This window comes from Gekko japonicus, unplaced genomic scaffold (genome assembly GCF_001447785.1).
Source record: "Gekko japonicus isolate JY-2015 unplaced genomic scaffold, Gekko_japonicus_V1.1 scaffold446, whole genome shotgun sequence".
In the NCBI taxonomy this organism is placed as follows: domain Eukaryota; kingdom Metazoa; phylum Chordata; class Lepidosauria; order Squamata; family Gekkonidae; genus Gekko; species Gekko japonicus.
The window spans coordinates 633,886-654,622 of record NW_015168058.1 but is presented as its reverse complement, the minus strand read 5'-3'; the positions used below and the strand labels follow the sequence as shown (position 1 = coordinate 654,622).

General features: G+C 48.5%; 2 protein-coding genes across 2 annotated transcripts in view; one reads left to right on the top strand and one right to left on the bottom strand.

Annotated features, from left to right (window-relative positions):
- The window catches only part of LOC107113208 (unconventional myosin-X-like), a 124,573-nt gene extending 119,006 nt beyond the window's left edge, over positions 1-5,567 (top strand). Inside the window, 1 exon segment of the mRNA XM_015414503.1 lies at positions 5,001-5,567. Coding sequence (XP_015269989.1) covers positions 5,001-5,114 — 114 coding nt within the window. The 3' untranslated portion in view covers positions 5,115-5,567.
- A 2,471-nt stretch (positions 5,568-8,038) lies between these two features.
- On the bottom strand, positions 8,039-20,633 carry AIP (aryl hydrocarbon receptor interacting protein). Its single transcript, XM_015414513.1, has 6 exons — positions 20,504-20,633; positions 16,818-16,997; positions 14,999-15,187; positions 14,345-14,521; positions 12,742-12,883; positions 8,039-12,439 (listed from the first exon to the last, which is right to left on the bottom strand). The coding sequence occupies exons 1-6, from the start codon at positions 20,600-20,602 to the stop codon at positions 12,237-12,239; spliced, it is 990 nt and encodes a 329-aa protein (XP_015269999.1). The 5' UTR covers positions 20,603-20,633; the 3' UTR covers positions 8,039-12,236.
- Between the last annotated feature and the right edge of the window lie 104 nt (positions 20,634-20,737).

Here is a 20,737-nt window from a genome sequence, read left to right as displayed (position 1 = left end):
TGTTCTTCACACACTACGAAGTTTGCAGGTTGGGCCTTGATTATATATATTGCTTTTGTTTTTCCTTTGGTATTTGCCCTTCCCTATATAGCGGAGTATAAAAAAGATTGCACAATTTTTTTTATTTTTTTTTTACTGATGTCAGAGTCTACATAACAGACAACCTCACATACAGAGACCTCTGGAATAGGAAAGACTATGCTTACTATAGCAAGCTTAAAATTGAGGCAGACAGCTAGGTATCAACCACAGAGTGTTGCTTGCATATTTTCTTTAGTTCTTCTTTCTGAAATAACTCCTTCTTCTCCCCGTCATTTAGCGAATAGATCAATCTCTTTTCTCTTTCCTTTCTAAGCTTTAATTTTAGATTTTAAATTTTCATGTGAAGGATCTCTTTTCAAGTCTCCTTCATTTTTCTTCAGTGCAGCCAAGATATCTCGGTTATGTTTCCTCTTCTCTCGTCTTCGTCTAGCCGTGAATCTAATTGCCAGTCCTCCAGAATAGGCTTTACTTGCATCCCAGGCAGTTCTCATTAATGTTTCCATGTTCATATTTTGCTGAAAGTATAACTTAATTTCCTTTTTTATATACTCCACAAATTGCATGTTTTTCAACAGTTGAACATTTAATCTCCACCTAAATTTTCTTGGGGCATTCTTAATTTTCACCAGCAAAGGGTTATGGTCTGCATATGATCAGGGTAAAATGTCGACATCTTTAACATCCTGTAAGAAGCTTACTGAAGTCCAGCACATATCAGTTCTAGTGCAGGATTTGTGTCTGTCAGAATAGAAGGTAGAGTCTCTCCCCGTGGGATTCCTTACTCTCCAAGCATCAACTAGTTTATATTCAACTAGTTCTAAAAAAGATCTTGGAAGAAGTCCTTTGGAGGCCTTAACCTTCTTATTAGTCTTCCTATCCAGGTTGTAATCAAAGACTGCATTGAAATCTCCCAGTAGACATATGTCAGTATAGTCAAATCTTGCTAAAACATATTTTAAAAGGTCAAAAAAAAATTCCTTGGTGGTCATTTGGGGTATATATCATTACTAATAAAATCCTTTTGTTTCCAATGTTAATTTCAACCAACAACAACCTCCCATCCTCTGCCGAAAAAATCAAGATAGGTTTCGGTTCTTCCTTTATAAATGCTACAATGCCTCTCTTTTTAACGTCACCTGATGATACAAAAGTAAGTCCAAGTTTCTTATATGACAGCTAGTATTGATCTTTCGGTCTTAAATGTGTTTCTTGTAAACAGGTAACATCTGCATTTAGTTTCTTCAGTTGCTTAAAGATTTTCCTTCTCTTCTCTGGTGAATTTAGGTCATTGATATTAACTGAAAATATTTTTATTGTTGTTCCATCCATTACACGTGTCCTTTATTACTACCTTCCTTATTTCTTCTTGTCTTCCTTTGAGATTTCGATTCCAGATTCAGTTTCTCTGCTGGTTCAAGTTCTTCATCCGATGCTGTTGAATAATCCTGTGTCGAGCCATCTCCTTTCTCTGATGGAATTCCACTCTTCACCTCCACTTTCTTCATCTCTCCACCTCTCAGTTTACTCCCATGTCGCTCCATAAAGTCTTTAAGGGTTGAGTCAATCCTAAATATCTGACCTTCAAACATAAAAAGGATCTCTTCCAGTACTAACCATCTAAAGGAGATTGAATTTGCTGCAAGTTTAGTAGTTAAGCATGTATATTCCATCCTTTTCTGTCTCATCTTCCATGGGATTTCCTTCAAAATTCTTATCTCTCTATTTTTCATTTTCAGTGTCTTTTCCGGGTTGCTCTCAAAATACGGTCTCTGACTAGACGTTTTGTAAATTTTACATGGATCTCCCTTGGCAGGGTATTTGTATGTGTGTGTGTAGATTGAGTTGACTCTGTATATCAAATCAATTTCTCTTGCAATCTCCTCAGATTCTTCTTCCAAAAATTCTGCCAATGCTTCTGCAAGTATTTTTGTCAAGTCTTTTCCCTTCTGTTCAGGAACATTCTGGAACCTCAACATGTATGCAGCTGTTTCCATTTCCAGCTTAATTAGGGAATCCCAAGTAACTCTTTGTTGAGCATCCACCTTATCTAACCTTTGTGTTGCCATTTCTGTTTTTGTGTCTACTGTTTTGATTTGAGATGCCATTTCTTGTATGATACGCTTGTTTTCTGTTAATTGAGTTTGAAAATCATTCCTTTTCCCTTTCAGTTTTGAGACTTTTATACTCAAATTCTTAATTTGTTCTGTTACTTGGATCAGGGCATTCTGGATTTGCCCCAGACCCAACGGGAACGTAGATTGCAGATTATTTTGTATATCAATCAGTGCTTCCTGTGCTGTCATACACTCCCCACACTGCTTTTGATTGCATAGGAGGTGACCAGGCAACAGAGGACGGGGGGTATGTTTCCTTATTTGCTTTCTCATTGTATCAAAAGTACAAAACCAATTTAAATGACCCAATAATAATTTCTGTTTCTGAATTCCAAGTAAAATACAGCGTAACCAGAATTAATCATACAACATCAAGTGTTTCAAAAGTATTCCAAAATATTTCAGTTAATAACACAAAAGCCTATTTAATATAATAGACAAGAAACTCAGTACCCTATAACATTCTTTAAAGGTATAATCAGCCTACACAGCCTTCCCATCGCCAAAAGGTGGCAGCAGAAGACTCCAAAAGAGTTCTCTGCTGCAGGAAAATTTCAGAGTTATAAAGTAGTGTTTATTGTCTTCAACAACAACTCCCTCTGGCTCTTATCATAGTCTAAACAGAGTCACATGATAGGTTTCAGTGTACAAACGTTACAGGAACCGAGTCCTGGAAAGAGCTTCTTTTTAAGACTGTATTTGTAATCCAATTTCAAATGTTTCCATTTAAAGGCTGTTAAAAGTCGGTTATATGTTGGACCTTCGACAGAATTAGGTTGTAATTTATAATCCAAACACCTTGAATAATATAAAATGTCTTCAGAGCCAAAAAAGTACTTATTCTCAGTAAGATAAATCCAGGGCAATAGTCAACAACATTACACAACATCCAGATAGCGAATCTTCTTCTTTTCACTCTCCTCCCCTGAGTGATTTATTATCCAAAAAACATTCCATCTATCTTGACTCGCATCTCTGTAGGCATGATTCGCACAAAAGCCGCTCTTAGGGTAGGTGTCGTCTGCCACACTCCCCCTCCCCTCCAGTTCCTTTCCAGCAATGCAGCAGGGACCGCAATTAGAAAGGTCAGAAAAGTTTATCTTTGGCAATAATTCAGAGTTTGAAGTTGGAAAGTTACAGGCAAAATAAAGCTTCCACTCTAAAAATCCACGTCTTTCAGAGCTCATAGCTAAAAGCCATAAGAGTAATGTCATCCGCTCCCGCCAAGGCTGACAGGGTTCTCTTTGGGCGATCAATTCTCGGCTGCAACCAAGAGGATCACCCCAGAAAAGGTACCCCCAGATTCAGGAACCCCCTACGAGGGTCCCCTTAGAGTCTGGAGATTCCCAGACCCCACAATGCAGGGCTTCAGAGAGGCTCTCCAAGGCACAGCTGACAGCACCACGGCACACTGGGAACTCCAGCAATTGAACGATTCCTTAATAGGCAGCAGGAAGATGCCCCCCGCTGTGCCTTCCCGTGCTCTTAAAGTGCTCTGGCCCACCTAGGGATGCCAGCCTCCAGGTGGGACCTGGGGATCCCCTGGAATTACAGCTCCTCTCCAGACTGCAGAGATCAGTTCCCTTGGAGAAAAGGGATGTTTTGGAGGGTCGGCTCTATGGCATTGTGTTCCACTGAGGTCCCTGTTCTCCTGAAGCGCCTCCTCCCAATCTCCAGGAGTTTCCCAACCTGGATCTGGCAGCCCCCGCCAGTGGCCGGGAAGGGGGGGGGGACCTGGCAGCCCGAGGCCCAGCCCTTCTCTTGTCATGCCCTTCTTCCTCCTCTGGCAGTTTTGCTGGTTAAAACTTGTGGCTTCTTATGTACAGCACTCTTAATAATCAAAACACCTACGATCTTTATCCTACCCTGTGAGGTAAGTCACCAATAGTCCTATTTTCCAACCAGAAAGAAGGTTGAGGGAAATCATCTCATGAAGCCATGGCTGATGGTATTGGAACAGGGCTACTGATTTAAAGAAATCTTTATTTTTTTAATGATGTCTATGATTCATCCATCGTCACTTCTAAGACCATTTGTACAAATTTCCACATGAAAACAATGCTGCTGCTACTTACTTGTAGTATGAGAAATCCCTCCCCTGCCCATCCATCAGCTATTACCTGCCACACACAGTTTTAGTATTAAAATCATTAACACTTATTTTTAAATACCCGTTGTCCAGTTAATCAGGGCATCATTTCAGTTACAAAACAATCTGATTAATGGACATTTATAGGTTTATAAGATTATGCATGGGAAAGAGCAGGTAGAGAAAGAGGTACTTTTCTCCCTTTCTCACAATACAAGAACTCGTGGGCACTCCACGAAATTGCTGAGCGGTCGGGTTAGAACGGATAAAAGGAAGTCCTTCTTAACCCAAAGAGTGATTAACACATGGAATTCACTGCCACAGGAAGTGGTGGCAGCTACAAGCATGGACGGCTTCAAGAGGGAATTAGATAAGCATATGGAGCAGAGGTCCATCAGTGGCTATTAGCCACAAGGTATAGATAGGGGCTCTGGGGCAAGTGATGCTCTGTCTTCTTGGTGCTTGAGGGGGGGGGCAACAGCGGGAGGGGGCTTCTAGTGTCCTGGCCCCACTGGTGGACCTCCTGATGGCACCTTGTATTTCTGGCCACTGTGTGACACAGAGTGTTGGATGGGATGGGCCTTTGGCCTGATCCAACATTGGCATCTATGATGTTCTTATGTTCTTATGACATTGCAGCCCTGTCTTTACAGCCCAGACTCTCACTGTGTACAGATTTACATCCCGCCTGCTTTGGGGGCGTTATCGGAGCATGCAGCCATGTGGGTGACTGTCTGTTCCTCTCATTTTGTCAGGTGGGAGAGATCATTAAGATCATGAGAGCCTACATCAACATGATTGTGAAGAAGTGCTGCAGCATCAAGTCAGCTGCCAGCCTGGACAGCCGTGCAAGTATCTGGACAAGGTGATGAGGCTGCTGAATGGACCCTTTGGGGAAGACCCACGCCACGTCCCGGCTGCATCTGTAGCAAAGCTCCTTCTTTATAAAAACAAAACCCTTCCATCAGGTTGCCTGACAGAGGCAAAACAGGACTGGTCCAGAGTGTCCCCAGGGACAGCCAACAGCATAACCAGGAATACTGTAGTTAGCAGTCCCTAGGCCATTTGAGGCTGGACGTCCTTTTGGGTTCTCTCCTGTGAGGAAAACTGTTGCGGGGGCACAGAGAACCCCCCCCCCCAGGAGCAAACATTGCCACCTTTCTCAGAGAGCTCTAGACACCATTTTGTGCAATAAAAGCAGCAGGAAAGAAAAGGTGGACAGATGGGAGTCACTAAGGTGCTGCTGCCACGCAACAAGCCAGATTTCTACACTACACTTGAGACGATGGGCTCCAGATAGTTTTTCAGCCAAGCTTCGCAGGGGCAAAGACTGAGTTGCCTCAATTTGAGTGGTGTCCCCTCAGGGATCAGGTGCTACTACTGAATAAACCTCTGTTGGGATACTCTCTGTGGGGCCCTTACGTTGTCAGAATTACCATCCCTGGGGGGTTCAGATGGAACCAGATCACAAGCGACTATGGCTGAAGTGTCTGGTTCTTGGTTGCTGTTAGTGGAGAGTCACACCAAGGCTTAAAGCAAGAGCTTCAAGAAAAGCACCAGCTGTCCCAAGACTTGGGCTTCCCTGGATCTGCTCTTCCAAGATCACTGCAGAGGTGATTTCTTATGGTGCATAGTTAGGAAAGGGGCTGCTTACAGTAAAAATCCATTTGCCTGGTCAGGGGAGAAGAATCACGGGCAGGTTTGTGTGTCTCCAGCTGCAAAGAGGGGATATGTGGTGACTTCTGTGCCGCCTCCTCCACTGGTGGCTCTGTGCCAGGAGTTTGGGCTGGCCTGTGCTGCTGGCCTTAATCCTTCTGCAAAGGTTGTTTTCTGTGCTGCTGCTGCTGCCGTCACTTCCAAACTGGGAGTCAAATAGAGGCCGGATGAATAAGACTTCTCCTGTAGTAAGTTCCTTTTGATCCCTTCGGTTTGCTTTAGAATCAATGGATTGCTTATGCTCTGCATTAAAAAATTCTGCAGCAAAATAAACAAGACTCCTTCCCAAGGGGGGGGGGGAATTCTGAAACCCAACACATGTAAAATAAGTGCACTTATTTTGCATGGTTGACTGTGCACCCTGTCTGTCATAGGAAAAGGCAACAGGGCTATGCAGAGTGTGAAAGTCCTGCCTCCACCACTGGAAATCCTGCTCAGCCGATTCCCTTGCTTCTGAGATTTTATCAGGTGTTCTCAAGCATTCCAGAAATTACTGACACCTTGGATTCTCAGGATTCTGATTATTGTGCCGACGGCCAAGCTTTGCATCCCTGGGATGTGACAGTGGAGTACGTACAGCCCTTCTGCCATAGTACAAAAGCATCACCATTCCCTTCTTTAGGCAAACGTGTGAAGCAGTTCCCTTCTAGAACTCCCAATAGAAAGAGCCATCTGCCACCTCCAGTCCTCTATCAGGCCACCTTGGATTTTTAATGTACCTTCCATCCTCCTCCAGTAGAACCCAAAGAGCCTTTTTGTCACAGGAAATGGTCCTCGACAAAGAATTTCTCCAATCAGGGAACTACCCACCCCTCCCATTCTCCCCAAGAATGCAAATAGAATAGGACTGTACCTGTCTGAGGAAATGGGACACATCTTTTATCACCTTCATTACTGAAGTTCACACACCACCTCAGTGCCGCAGTCAATCCCTCCTTGTTGTGGCAAGTACAGACCTACACCCAACTATCCTGTGCATGTTGTGTAGTTGCATAAGCCAGGCTGGACAGAAGCATCTCCTCTCACTTTTATGTCTCATCTCACTGTGATGGGGAAATATTGCCTTAAGACCTTGGTCTGAGTCACATTAAGACCCCTTTCTCTGTCCTTACCAGGTTACAGAAGTGGAATGGGGACTTGATCCTCCCTGTGTGGTCTGAGACACAGACAAGAGCCTTCCTAGTCCATCCCACCCACTCCCATCCCTGGCCCTGCACTACTGCTGTGTCCTGGTCTCATGGGTGGCTGCAGGCAGCTTGAACCCAACTGGGAATGTAACTTCCATTAATACTATTGCAGATGTCTTTCTGCTCTTTTGTTGTTGTTGTTTTAATTTGTAACTGGCTTTACAAGATGAAGGTTTAATAAATTATTGGATTGCATATTTTCCTTGGTGTCAGGTCTGCACTCACTGGCTTAGTTTGTGCTGCACTGAGTCTTTCCTGTGTAACAGCTGCCATCCATCCCTGTTATGTTATCAGCCGGCAGAGGTAGCTCATTGAACTAGACCCAGTTCAGGGAAAAAAATGCCTTATTTCAGGACCTGTGCTTAAACATGAATCGGGGGATGGGGGATTTCAGCTGGAGATAAGGTGGAACTTCCTAATGATGAGAAAGATTTGACACTGGAATTAAGTATTTGGGGATGAGGGTGCCCTCCCGTGCTGGAGGTCTGCAGGAATACTCTACCTTTGGGATTCCCGCACTGAGGAGGGGTCAGTTAGACTAGATGGCTTCATACAGGATCCTTTCCGACTCTGATTCTACAACCTCTGCTTGTCACAACGTTCAAAAACAAATCTAAATTGGCAAGACTCTGGCGAAACTATTTACCACAAACAGATTAAAATTTGGCAGGGAAAAATCCTTCATGGGACTGCTTTAGCCCATAGGCTGCCCATTGGCCTCAACCCGCTGGAGGGTCTTTTCCTTAGTCCCCATAGTTCAAAAAGGGCTCCCTTCCTTTGCAGCCTGTTCTGTAATGTTTCTGCTCTATAACGGAAAGAAGCAAGGAGACCGGCCTGTAAGAAATATCAATTTAACAGTACGTTAAGCTTTCTTTATCATAGGTATAATCTTTATTTCTGACTGGATTAACAGCAGCCCTGTTCAAGAGTCTGAATAGAATACAGAATGTGTGCAAAAACGTTTCAGTGATTACACCCACCCCTTACCTAATTGCATGTTTTCATTCTTGGGAAAGAAAATTATGAATTTTGTTATCAATGGCAACTCAATGGTGGTATCAAAATGGACCTGGAGAAGCACTGCCATTTTTTTCAGCCTTCCACCCTCTGCTACTCGGACATTAGGACAATTTCAAAATTGCTACTTTTAAATCTTTTGATTCTTATATTAACAAAAAAACCCGGCTATACCTATGAACCAGAAACACAGATGAGAAGCTTCGTTTGGCTTTAGTTTTCATTTCCCAAAGGCTATTACAGTTGGACAAGCTTGCATTCTGCCCTTGATTTGCACTTGCAGTAAGTGATCTGCGCTCACAGAATGTCCAGGTGTTCGCCAAGTGAGACTGACAATACACACACACACACAGATATGGGGTCTCCACAAAAGCAGGCCCACTTTTCTAGCTCTAAAGTAAATGCACTTCTAATCATTACAAAGGTAGCAAAAGCCTTTTGTTACAGTGCTTGCGTTTGTAATCTGTTATACACAGCTCTGTGATATCTCCCATCATTCTCCCTAAAGAGGACTCTGGATAGTAGGGTTTTGATTTGAATACATAGTTATTTAGACAAGTCATGCTGCCCAAAACCCACTGGAATAAATGGAAGCTGCTCAAGCACAAAAGCATATTGTGACCACTTCTGCTGTTCCATGCTCTGTTCGGATCCCTGCCCAGCCCAACAAAACCCCAAACTGAATAGTCTACTTTACACGAATACAGAGGTGGGAACATGTATTGTTTTTAAATCATGCATACTAGCATTCGAAGATATATTTGAGAGGAAAAGGTAATACATCCACTGAAAGAGTTAACACACTTGGGGGGGGAAGGGGTGTTACATACATGCATGTTGTATTTGTCAGCCCAGATAAAAGCACTGCTATATTTATGAACCTCATATCGCCACAGCCCTGCTCTAGAAGCTACTGAAGCACACTACTAAAAAAAGGCTCACAGCAAACAGCACTGCAGGTACTTAGCTTGGTGGCTGCTTAAGCGAAGCTGTGACACTGTCCAATGAGCTTTTGTGTTTCCCAACAGTTCTGTAGCACACAGGGGCAGTAGCTGTTCCATCTCGCAAACAGTGGATCAGATGGCAGACAGCACTGGTGGTAAGTTGTGGGTGAGCTGGCAGGGAGAAGGTCCCATTTTGCTGCTCCGAGGGGGCTGCTGCACATGACAGAGCTTTACTCTACAAAAATGTTCGGACACTCTTATGTTCAGCATCCTTAAGTCTCATAGCTCTCAGTGACACAAGTTCAGCCTGTGTATGCAGGTCTTCTGCTTCACTCTCTCCCCTTGAACTCAATGCAGCTGAGAAATGATTAATGCTGGTTGGATTGAGCCAGTTTTTAAAAGTAAGCTTGCTTTATTCATACAACATGGAAACAGCCATCTGTGTCCCTGAACCATTGGGAGGAACTAGGCTCCTTAAAGTCCCAGTGTGGCTGGTCAAAGCTGCACGGAAGTGCTGGGAGCAGGGTCATGTAGGGAGAGGGCGGAAGCAGTCATTTCCTTCTTCCCCTCCTGGTCCCAATACCTTATGCCTCTGGAACTTTCAGCTGGTTTAACACTTCTGTCTCTTGAGACAGATTTGCCACAGGACTGTCCATTCTCACCCACTTGACCTCAACACCGTCCTCCCCCCACCTCTGACCGCCCAAGGCTGAAGTGGCCGGACAAGGCAGGGAAAGGGTGTCTGTCTACGCTCAACAATATGGAAGCAGCAGCTCAGGCCTTCTGCACTGGTGCAACAGAGAACAGGTCCATCAAGGCAGAAATCTGACATCAGGCCTGACCCGAAAGAGTTGCGAGGGAATACCTGCAGCAGAAGCGGAAAGGACTGTGGAAGGGGATGGGGCATACTGCTTGAAAAATTAATCCCCCCGGGGGGTGGGGAGGCTGTGAACTATGCAGAGGAAAGGTGTGTGTGTATGTGCATGTATGTGTGTGGCAGGGGAAACAGAATACCTGAAACAAGCGCCCCTAAGATCACCACTGCGATAAGTGAAGCTGCCCCAAACACCATCTTGATCACTACTGTCCTTTCTGACAGCCCTCCTCACCTGTTAAACGAAGAAGAGCGAGCCTGGAATCATCCCTTCCCCACAACATGTGACCAGCCAAGCAGGCAGTCTCCACAGTCAATTCAGCATCCCCCAACTGGCCAATGTGGCTCCCCTCCCAACAATGTGTGGGTATTGGACCGTATGCAAAAGGGTGATCCACACCCTTTCAGCATGTAAGCAGTTCTCAGTGGACGGGGGCAGGGGCCTTCCCTACTGAGGAATGCGCTGGGCAAATGGCCTTCGCATTCTAACCTTGTCAGCAACCCTGTTTCTCTTAGGCCCAGTTTCCAAAAGAGAAAACACTGCATCTGTGTGAAATTCCCACCATATTTTGCTACAGAGAAAATGATTCTATCACTGAAACCTCCTTAGCAGCTGACGATGACAGGGAAGAGGATGCCTCTACTGAGCACTGTTCCCCTGCTCCCTTCTTGGCCTTTGATGAGCCACTGGGACAAAAAGGACCACTAGTGTGGAAAACATCTGAGTTGTTCCATGTGGCTGAGATTTCAGAGGAAGCATGGGAGAGGGAGATCCTGTAGCACCCTTAGCACCACTAACCTTGGAGGGAGAGAGGAATGTACTACTGAACGCATCACTTGGCACACGTGCTTTGGATACCTACGGGAACCTTCCTTTGCTGTCTGCTCCTAAGGCCTGAATTCAGACAAGGGAAGAAAAGACTGAAGTCTGTTGGTGTTCCTGACCACTGTGCCACCTTTGCTGCTGGAGGCACTTCAGTTACCAAAAAACACAGAGGACTCTTCTCTCCTTTGAGCACCAAAGGCCCAAACGACAAGTGAGAGGCTCAGTGAAGAAACCTCAACTACTGCAGCTCCTTCCAGCCCTGGATCTGCAATGGCAACCAGATTAAAAAAAAAACTTCGAGCAACAAGAGGGAACACTGACAGTTCTCATCACATCAGGGAATTAAGTAGCTGGTGTTGGACAGGGGCTCCTGAACGTGGAACCACCCACCAGTGTCATCCTCCACGGGCTAAAATCATTTAAAAAACCATACTCGAAATGCAGAACTCTTTAACGGTTCGTGGCAAGGGTGGTCAATGCAGCCACCCCTGCCTGGGCTAAGAAGCAACAATTCTGATGGGTGCTTTTCCTCAAACAAGACCTGCTGGACTCCGCTTGACCGCAGCACCTGCCCTTTTGCTTTACCACCTTACCCAGCATGAAGACACTGCCTAAGCTTCCTCCACAAAGGAGTCGTCATCTGGGTACCAGGGCACCCTCCCAGACAGCGATGACTCAGAAACGGGCAACATAACCTAGAAGCTGGCACACCCACTGAAAGCTGGCACACACTCGTATCTGTGGGCACATGCACGTGTTGGCAGCAGTGGGCTAAGCACTGCGAAACTCCTACTAGTCACCCAGAGGGGGGAGTGGTGAGGGGAGGAAGTGCCACGAAGGAGCACTGGTCACTTCTGCACACCCCACAGGGTCACACACACCCCATGCCTCCTGCTGGCACCTCAGCTTAGACACACAGTCTTGTGGCCAAAGGAGAAAATGACTGCAGAGATGGAGAGGAGCCAGAGCTTTCCTGCTTCCAAACAGCAGAAGGGGAAGCTTCTGCACAGAAAGGAACTCCAGAACAAGTAAAGGTTCCCTCTCCATGGCTAACGGGGGGGGGAAAGGCACTGAGCGTGGTGCAACAGGGTAAATACTCTCTTCTGGGGGTAACACAGAGGCAGCCATCAGTGCTGGCAGACACCCCCTCAGCAAGCTTTGTCTGCCTCCTTTGACTTGGGTAATCAGAAAGACTTCGCCTGCCCCTACCCCTGATTCCTTTGGCAGCAGCAAACTGGACTGTTTGCACAAAGATGACATGAAATGGGTTGACAAGAAAGGCCAGCTCCTCCAGCATCTCTGCAGACAGTAAGTACCTGCTGACCCTGTCAAAGAACCACACAGTCCAGTTATGCTGTCTTGCACTTGGGTACTGATCGCAAAGCCCGAGCTGTCCCTCCGAGGGACAGAGGGCTGCAGTGTGGCCACTAGGAGAAGATGCCTTTGAAACGGGCCTTGTCCTCGTCCTCCTTCTGACGCAAGCGGCTTTCCAGGCTGCGCAGCTCCCGTGCAACCACAGGCCCCAGCGACGGATCCAGCTGCAACACTTTGGCAAAGTCAGCCTGAGCTTCAGCCGCATTCCAAACAGCTGCGTGTGCCTTGGCTCTCTTGAAGTAGGCCTTGACGTTATCTGTGGAGACAGACAGCAAGCCTTAGAGTCGTGAATGCTGGCTCCACACACCTCACACAGCCCGGCCTGGTCACACCCCGGGGTTCTTCCAGTCCTCTACCGGAGACTCTACAACCGGCATAGCACAAAAAGGCTCTTCTGACCTATTATGTAGTATTTATTAATCAGATTTATACCCCGCCCTCCCCCGTAGGGCTCAGGCAGTCCTTTCAGCCTCCCAGCCAATCTCCTATATTAATCCATCCAGCATTGTGACTCCTTTCCGTTTTGTCCACAGCTGTACAGTCAGTCCGATGCCTTACCTTCGTATTTGTTGAGAATGGAAGAGCAGTGATCCAGCACCTCATAGTATTCCTCACTCAGCAGCTTACACTGGCAGTAATTTAGCAGTAAGGGGGTGATCTGTTGGTCCAGCTGTATCCAATCCAGGGATCCTGGCTGCTCCTAAGACGGCAGAAGCAACATGAGGCACAACTGGCTCCTTGCAAGGTGTCCCCCGTCCATGAGAACATGTGAAGACTGGCACGAGGGTGACTGCGGGCTCCCCATCAACGAGTGGCTGTGTGTGGCACAGGCCGATGGGAAGGAGAAGCAAAGCCTTCTCCACACCTCCACACCCACTTTTGTTCACGGCTCTTCTTCTCCTGCATGGTAACATCCAGTCTCGGAGCCCGTGGGCAATGTTAGCCCAGCTAAGACGGCACTGACACAAAATGTACACAGCTTAGTCATAGCCAACACAGCCCATCGGGGCCAGCAGGCTGTGGGCCAGCCTGGAAGTCAGGCCAAGGACCCGTAGGATGTGGTCAGAGCAGAAGCCAAGCTGAAGGATGCCAGGGGTGGGTTGGAGCTGGAGCTAAGCACTCCGAAAAGGAGGGGGATCAAGGGGGGGGGCAGGAGCATCCGGGGAGAGGCTGCTCTCTCTTCTAAATAAGGCCGCTACAGAAGGGCCTGGGCTGGAGGTAGCTGGCCTCTTGCAGAGAAGCTCCAGAGCACACAGGCACTCCTGCCCAAGGATAAGCAGACTTTGTGCAGTAGCGATGTAACAACCACTTGCTTTGGGAGATGGCTGGTAGGTGTGACTCTGCTACACTAGATACCGCCACCGTGGAGATACCCTTGCCTAACCGAGAGAAGGAAAAACGGGGGAGATCAAAATGTAGCTTCCGAAGGAGAAGTGCAAGTGGGTCAGAGGTTCCGCTCCCTTCCCACATCTGTCTATGTGGAACTTGCCACTTTATAGGGATTCATCACCACACTTAGTTCACCACACCACCAGACTACGGCCATCCTATCCAATCTGGCGCCCAAAGTCCCTGCAAACGCTGTGCAAGGAAAAAGGACTTTCTGCAACCAGACACCCGGTGGCACTGGGCTGCTATCGGTTTCACAGTACTGCCAAAGAGACCATTTTGACAGGTCCTCACTTCATCCTGCTGCCGGAGCGAGAAAAGCTGTCCCTGCCAGAAGTTATGCCAGAGTGCAGGAGTCCCGTCCCTGATGACCGGAGGAGCGAAACCTCTGGGTTAAGGCAAACGGAGAGTGCCAGAGAGATGCTGGGCCAGGCTGGCACACCTGGCTTGGCAGCCTGGCTTCCTGCTGCTGGCATGGGGTGGTGGTGGTCTGCAAGCGGAGGCAAAGGGAGGCCCTCCTGGAAGCTCTGCCACTGGCCCAGTGCTGGCTGAGGGACGAGGGAGCTGTGCTAGCCTGAGCTGTTCTCCGTCTCTTTCTCTGTGTTAACCATTCATGGTTGTTCACACAACTTGCCAACCCACCCCTATATCCGAGGCAGGCGAGAAGGGACTCCTCATTCATCTAGAATTGACAACCCGCACAATCAATTTACATTTATCCCCATGAGCATCTCAACAAAGGGTGCAGCAGGCCCAGCGTGCCTTCACTCACCTTCATCTGCAGGTTCTTGAGGCAAGCGATGGCGTCGTAGTACTTGGCCGCAGCCTCCTGCACCTTGCCTTGCTTGTAGAGCTCATTGCCCTCCTGATGGATCAAGGGCACAGCCGCCATCTTCTCCTCGTCTGACATGGCCCACGGATCCTGGCGATAGGAGCCTGGGCCCTCCACCTTCAGAGGAACAATGGTCAGACCACGGGGGCAAAAAAAGTTAAGAACATCTCAAGAACCAACCTGACCCCCCCTCCCACACACACACAAAAGAACCAACCTGACCATTAACCCTCTGCTGGGGCAGCTTAGAGAGGGAAAGACGTCTCAGAATGAGACTCAAAAGTTAGAGGACAAGGAATGCCAACATGAGGGCTGCCATTAACCCATAAAGTTTCTTCTTCACCTCTGCACTACCACAGAAAAGCTACTTCCCCTCTCTACTTGCAACTCGGCCCCTTTAAAAAGATAGCAGAAACATAACTGGTACTCACCCAGAGACCAAGAGAGAGTGCAGTCATCTATCTTGTCCCTTGATGGACACCCATCTCTCCCTCCTGCACCATTCTTACACCCACACAAAAGAGATTCCCAAGTAAACCCAGTCCCATCCCTGTTGTGGTTTGTCAGTCCCAAGGGTCCTCTCCATTCCCTCACCTTGAGCATCTCGATGGCAAAGATGAGAGGCTGAGGGTTCTGCTGGAGTTCATCAAGGTCCGGGTAACCCAGCGAGTGATGCTCATGCATCTGAGCGATGCCACAGCAGTGCCGCTGCCCCTCCAATGGGTCTTTCCCTGCTGCAATGTTTCTCAAGCTCTTCGACACCGTTGGGTATAACACTACGTGCTGGGTAATACAAAAAATGGGGGGGGTCACAAATACAGCCCTTGTTGGGGGAGAAGAACCTCTTTCAGGGAAAACTGTTTGCTCAGGAAGGAAGAGAACTGCTTTAGAAGTGGTACACTGTGCTGGAAAGAAGGACTGCTTCTCTGCTAATTCACTTTCAGACACAATTCAAGATATTGGTTCTTTCTCCTAAAGCCCAAAATGATATCAGAATCCAGAGTATTTAGAGGACCACTGTCTCCTGTATGAACCTGCCAATCATTAAGCAGGGTTCTTTAAAGGGTTGAAAGAATGTGATTGTGCAGGATTTCAAAGAGTTTCCTTGCCCCCAGGACTTGGAGAAGTGGGATAAATTGAGCAAAAGTATAAAGTATTTTTGATTTGCAACTGACTTAATTTTCTTAGTGCTGAGTTTAAGTTACTTTGGTGCCAAAAAATTTTTTATTCACATTACAGAGACTCAAGGCAAATTACACACTATAGGTCAATAGGATCGATAGAACAAGACATCTAATAAACAATACAACAAAATCTGGGTTGCAGAAATCTGAATGGAGTTGAATCAAAGCGTAAGCACTAACATGACACACTAAACGATGCAGAAATTATAGAGTGGGATCATACTTACACCAACAGACAGTACATACTACAGAGTATAGCCCACAGTCCCTATCCCTTTACCAAAACACCTTTCTGAGCCATTTCATTATGGTACAGTCCTACTGCCTGTGTAAGAAAAGCCCTCCTGAATCATTCAGTTTTACATAGTTTGCCAAATGCCAGGAGTGTGGGAGCCACCCTGACCTCCTCGGGCAAGGCCATTCCACAACATGGAGGCCACCTCAGAGAATGCACAGGTATGGGCAATCGTTGATTTTGCCCATTGGTAGGGTGGCACCAGCAGGAGGCCCTAATCATGGTGGAGAATAAAGGCAGCAGATATGAGAGACCAAGGCCATGAAGGACCTCCTAGGTGACAGCCAAGCTGCACTATCCCAAACTCTCCTATCCTGGATCTGACATAGAAAAGGGGGACTGGCTTTCTTTCTTTATCTAGGTCCCACCCTTTCTGTGTTCAGGGCAGCTAATAAATAGGGGTCAACAAATACCATTCTGGGATTTTATGAGTGTTCTCATAAAACAGCTTTTAATTTGAATTAAAAAAAATCTCATTATTTCAACCCTGAGATCTTCTCACACATTGCCATATACTTTTCACACTTTTAAGCTACAAAACTGATTTTTTAAAATATAAATTAAGGTTTTTGGACTGTTAAATGACTAAAATCGAATTTTGTGCTTCTGTGGAGTTACATTCAAGTTTTACAGCACTTTGTGTGGGAAGCAGCCCATTCAATGTTGGATTCAATGCATTTGCTGTGCAAACCCTTCATGGCATCCGTTCTCACAGGAATACTGTGAAACAGGTCACTATTATTTGATACTTGGGAAACTGAGACAAAATGACCATCTAGACACAAGATCACCCAACTTGTTTCTCATACAGTAGTGAGCCAACTTCAGAGGACGGCGGAAGACAGGAAGGCCTGGTGTGATCTGGTCCATGGGGTCACAAAGAGTCGGATCCGACTGTGCGACTGAACAACAACAACAACAAAGTGGAAATTACCTTTGTGTCACACAAGAACTCAGCCAGCTCTCCCTCCCGCATGGTGCACAAGATGGTTTCCCAGACAGGCAGCTTGAACTTCTTGCCGATGATGAGCTCCATGGGTTTGCCCCTTGTACGACTGTCATCTAAGACCTGCTGGTCTGGGCTACACAGCAGGGTGCGGTAATGGAAGGTGGCCTGAAGAGGACAGGAGGCAGAACTGTTGAATGAGGGAACCCCCACACTGTCTGCGGCTACTTTTCCAGGCACAGTGGAATAGCGGCGTCAAGTGATCAGTGTGTACGATGGTGATGAAGGCCCAGAGGTGTAGAACTGGAGTTTCATGCCATCCCCACTAGCACAGAGGTCAACCTAGCTTCCAATATGGCAGTCCACTATGCTAACAAGCAGGGGTCATTTCGTAGAAAAAGAGCTAGGGGAACTCATTAGCATAACTCATTAGCATATGCCACACCCCCTGACATCACTGGAAGTGTTGGGGGCCCGGCGGTGGACCTGCAAGGCTGGCGGGAGTGCGAGGAAGCCCCGCCAAGGCCCTCCCTGGCCCCAGGCAGGCAGGGGTGGGGAGAGGCAGGGAGGAAGCAACTTACCCTCCCTCTTCTCCTGCCTCCTCCTGGCTGAATGAGGGCCGGAAGCGGGGTGGCCGGAAGCAGGGGGTGGGGCTTCGTCATGTGCCCCGCCCCCTTACCTCACCCGGGGGAACTGCGTTCCCCCCCGAAATGACCTCTGCTAACAAGTCTATTTTATTTGCATCCCACTCTTCCTCCAAAGAGTTCCGGGTGGAGGGCATGATCCTCCCCTTCTCTGTTTTGTAACACTGTGAAGAAGGTTAGGTTCAGCGAAACCGGCCCAAGGACACCAAGGGAGCTCCATGGCAGAATGCAGATCCTAGTTGAACACCAACTCCTCCACCATACAGCCTCTCCCATGTCAGAGTACACAAACTAACAGACCCTGAAACGATGAACTGTGGAGTTGGTAAAGGCACAAGTTTGTGGATAATGAAATTCATTCCCATTTGTCAGTATAACTTAACTCAACCCTGCTGCAAATATATATATATATTTAAATCAAAACAACAGATCAGCTCATCTATCCACTCATGCCTGTGAGTATACAGCCTAAGCAGCAAGTCTCACAAACAACTTGCCCAAAAGTCTCACAAACAACTTGCCCAAAAGATATAAGTACTCCTGGAACAAGTAAAGACTAGGGTGTGAGTGACAAGAAAGTCTGTCCGTGGCCCGTTGCAACCCGTTTACTACCGGATTTTCCCCGGTGTCTTTTAACTCTGCTTCTGCAGCAGAGCAGAATGGGCTGCCGACGGCTACGGGGCGCTTCCCAGATGTTGTTGTCTGATCACACCCTTTACATCCACCCGGGATTCACGCCTATGTCAGGTCTAATTGTGCGTATGATCGCAGCCTAGCTGGAATAATTAAGGTGCTCAGAAGCAAAGGAAAAGATTCCAGGGCTTTATTGCCATGACTGAGAAGGTCCTTTCCCAGCAGATTTAGAAGATCTATTAGATTTAAGAGTTAATGCAGAAATTCAGAATTGCAGACAGCTGAGCTTGAAAAGAAAAACTGGCTTCTCTAATTACTGCTGCACTGTGAAAAAAATAATAATCATGTGCCGCTTGTTTCTACTGCCAGATTATGTGGATTAATCTGTATGCTATTAATGAGAACCATTTAATCCAGGGGAGATCCTGTTTAATCCACAGCTATGGATAACATGGTTTACAACTCCCAATTGCTTATACTTGGGGGTAGATGATGTTCTGGGGGTAGATGCTGTGCTTTCCTTGTGATGCTACTGTTTGAAGTAGAACACGAAACACACAAAAGATGCCCAAACACAGCTGTGAGAACACACAGAACCTCTAAACCTGCCCTAGGACCTGCAAACCTGCTCCTGCCCACTCCCTTGGCCTCAGCAACCACTGTGTCCATCCCCTTCTGACTCGACTAGTGGAACCCGCTGGAATCCCAGAAGTCCTTCATTTCATGCGGTGGCCGCGGAAGGGGGCTGGTGGTGGTGCCGGGGAAGGAGGCAGGAGAGTAGTGAGGCCGTCACACTGTCTGCACTGTCTCCATCACCTCCGAAGGAGGCTTCCAGCTCCGAACGTTCCTCGGCATAAAACGGACTTCCTGCGCACAGAAACCTCAGGGAGGCAGGGGCTTGAGCTACTGCGCAAGCCCCTGCCTCCCTGAGGTTTCTGTGCGCAGGAAGTCCGTTTTATGCCGAGGAACGTTCGGAGCTGGAAGCCTCCTTCGGAGGTGATGGAGACAGTGCAGACAGTGTGACGGCCTCACTACTCTCCTGCCTCCTTCCCCGGCACCACCACCAGCCCCCTTCCGCGGCCACCGCATGAAATGAAGGACTTCTGGGATTCCAGCGGGTTCCACTAGTCGAGTCAGAAGGGGATGGACACAGTGGTTGCTGAGGCCAAGGGAGTGGGCAGGAGCAGGTTTGCAGGTCCTAGGGCAGGTTTAGAGGTTCTGTGTGTTCTCACAGCTGTGTTTGGGCATCTTTTGTGTGTTTCGTGTTCTACTTCAAACAGTAGCATCACAAGGAAAGCACAGCATCTACCCCCAGAACATCATCTACCCCCAAGTATAAGCAATTGGGAGTTGTAAACCATGTTATCCATAGCTGTGGATTAAACAGGATCTCCCCTGGATTAAATGGTTCTCATTAATAGCATACAGATTAATCCACATAATCTGGCAGTAGAAACAAGCGGGACTGAGGGCTGCTGGGAGCAGGGGGCGGGGCTTGTTGCATGTGCCCGCCCCCTGGGATCCTTACTGCCGGAGCTCCGTTCCTGTGTGCTCCCGCAGGAAATGACCCCTGAGTAACCTTAGCCATCACAAATTGTCCCCACACTTTCTGGTGCCAAGCGGATAATGAAGGAGATCGAGGTGATTTCCAACAAGAGGCTATTGTCAGACCGCCGATCCTTATTTCTATCATCCACGTCTGTATCCCAGTGATTTAATAGAAATATTTCGGGTTTAAAATGGGGGTCATTTCCTGGGGCCTGCCCCTGGACCCCTGATAAGGTTGCCAGGTCCTGGTTGGAAAATGCCTGGAGACTTTGGGGGTGGAGCCAGGAGAGGGCGTGGTTTGGGGAGGGGAGGGGCCTGAGCATGGCCCAATGCCTCAGAGTCCACCCTTCAGAGCAGCCATTTCCTCCAGGGCGGCTGACCTCTTTCAGCCGGGGATCAGTGGTGAAAGCGGGGGATCCCCAGGCCCCACCTGGAGGCTGGCAACGCTAACCCCTGAGCGGCATCCGTTTGGCCAGCGGCCACCCCCTCCCTCGCGGAGGCGCCTCAGTCCGGCCTCGCCGGGGAAAGGGCCACCCGCTCGACTGCGCGTTGCCACGAGGCGCCCTCAGCCCGGCACGCGCGGGCCCCCAAGCCCCCGGGGGGGGGGGAGACCGTGGAGAACCGCCCGCCCCGCTCCGCGGCAGTGGCTCCGCCCCCGGGCCCAAGGAGGCCGCGCCCCCGACCCGACCCGACTCTCCTGGGGGGCCGGCCAACCGCCCCTCCCGAGGCGAGAGGGAAACCGAGCCCCCCACCCCCGCCTCGCCGGAGGGCCTGTCACCGGCTCGGATCCTCCGCGCATGCGCTCCCCCCTCTCCCCGTTCCGTGAGGCGGCGGCGGCCTGGCCACTACCTTGGTCCCGTCCCGGTAGTCGGGGGCCTCCCCGCGGCCCTCCCGCACGACCTGCTTCTGGATCCCCTCCGCGCGGAGCGACGCCGCCGGGCCCGCCATGATGGGAGGGAGGGAGGGAGGGCGGCGCCTCCGACGAGCTCTCTCTCTCCGCGCGCCGGCCCCGCCTCCGCCGCCTCCTCCTCCTCCTCCTCCGCCGCCCTCGGGGAACGAACGGCGCGTGGGGGGGGGGCGGCG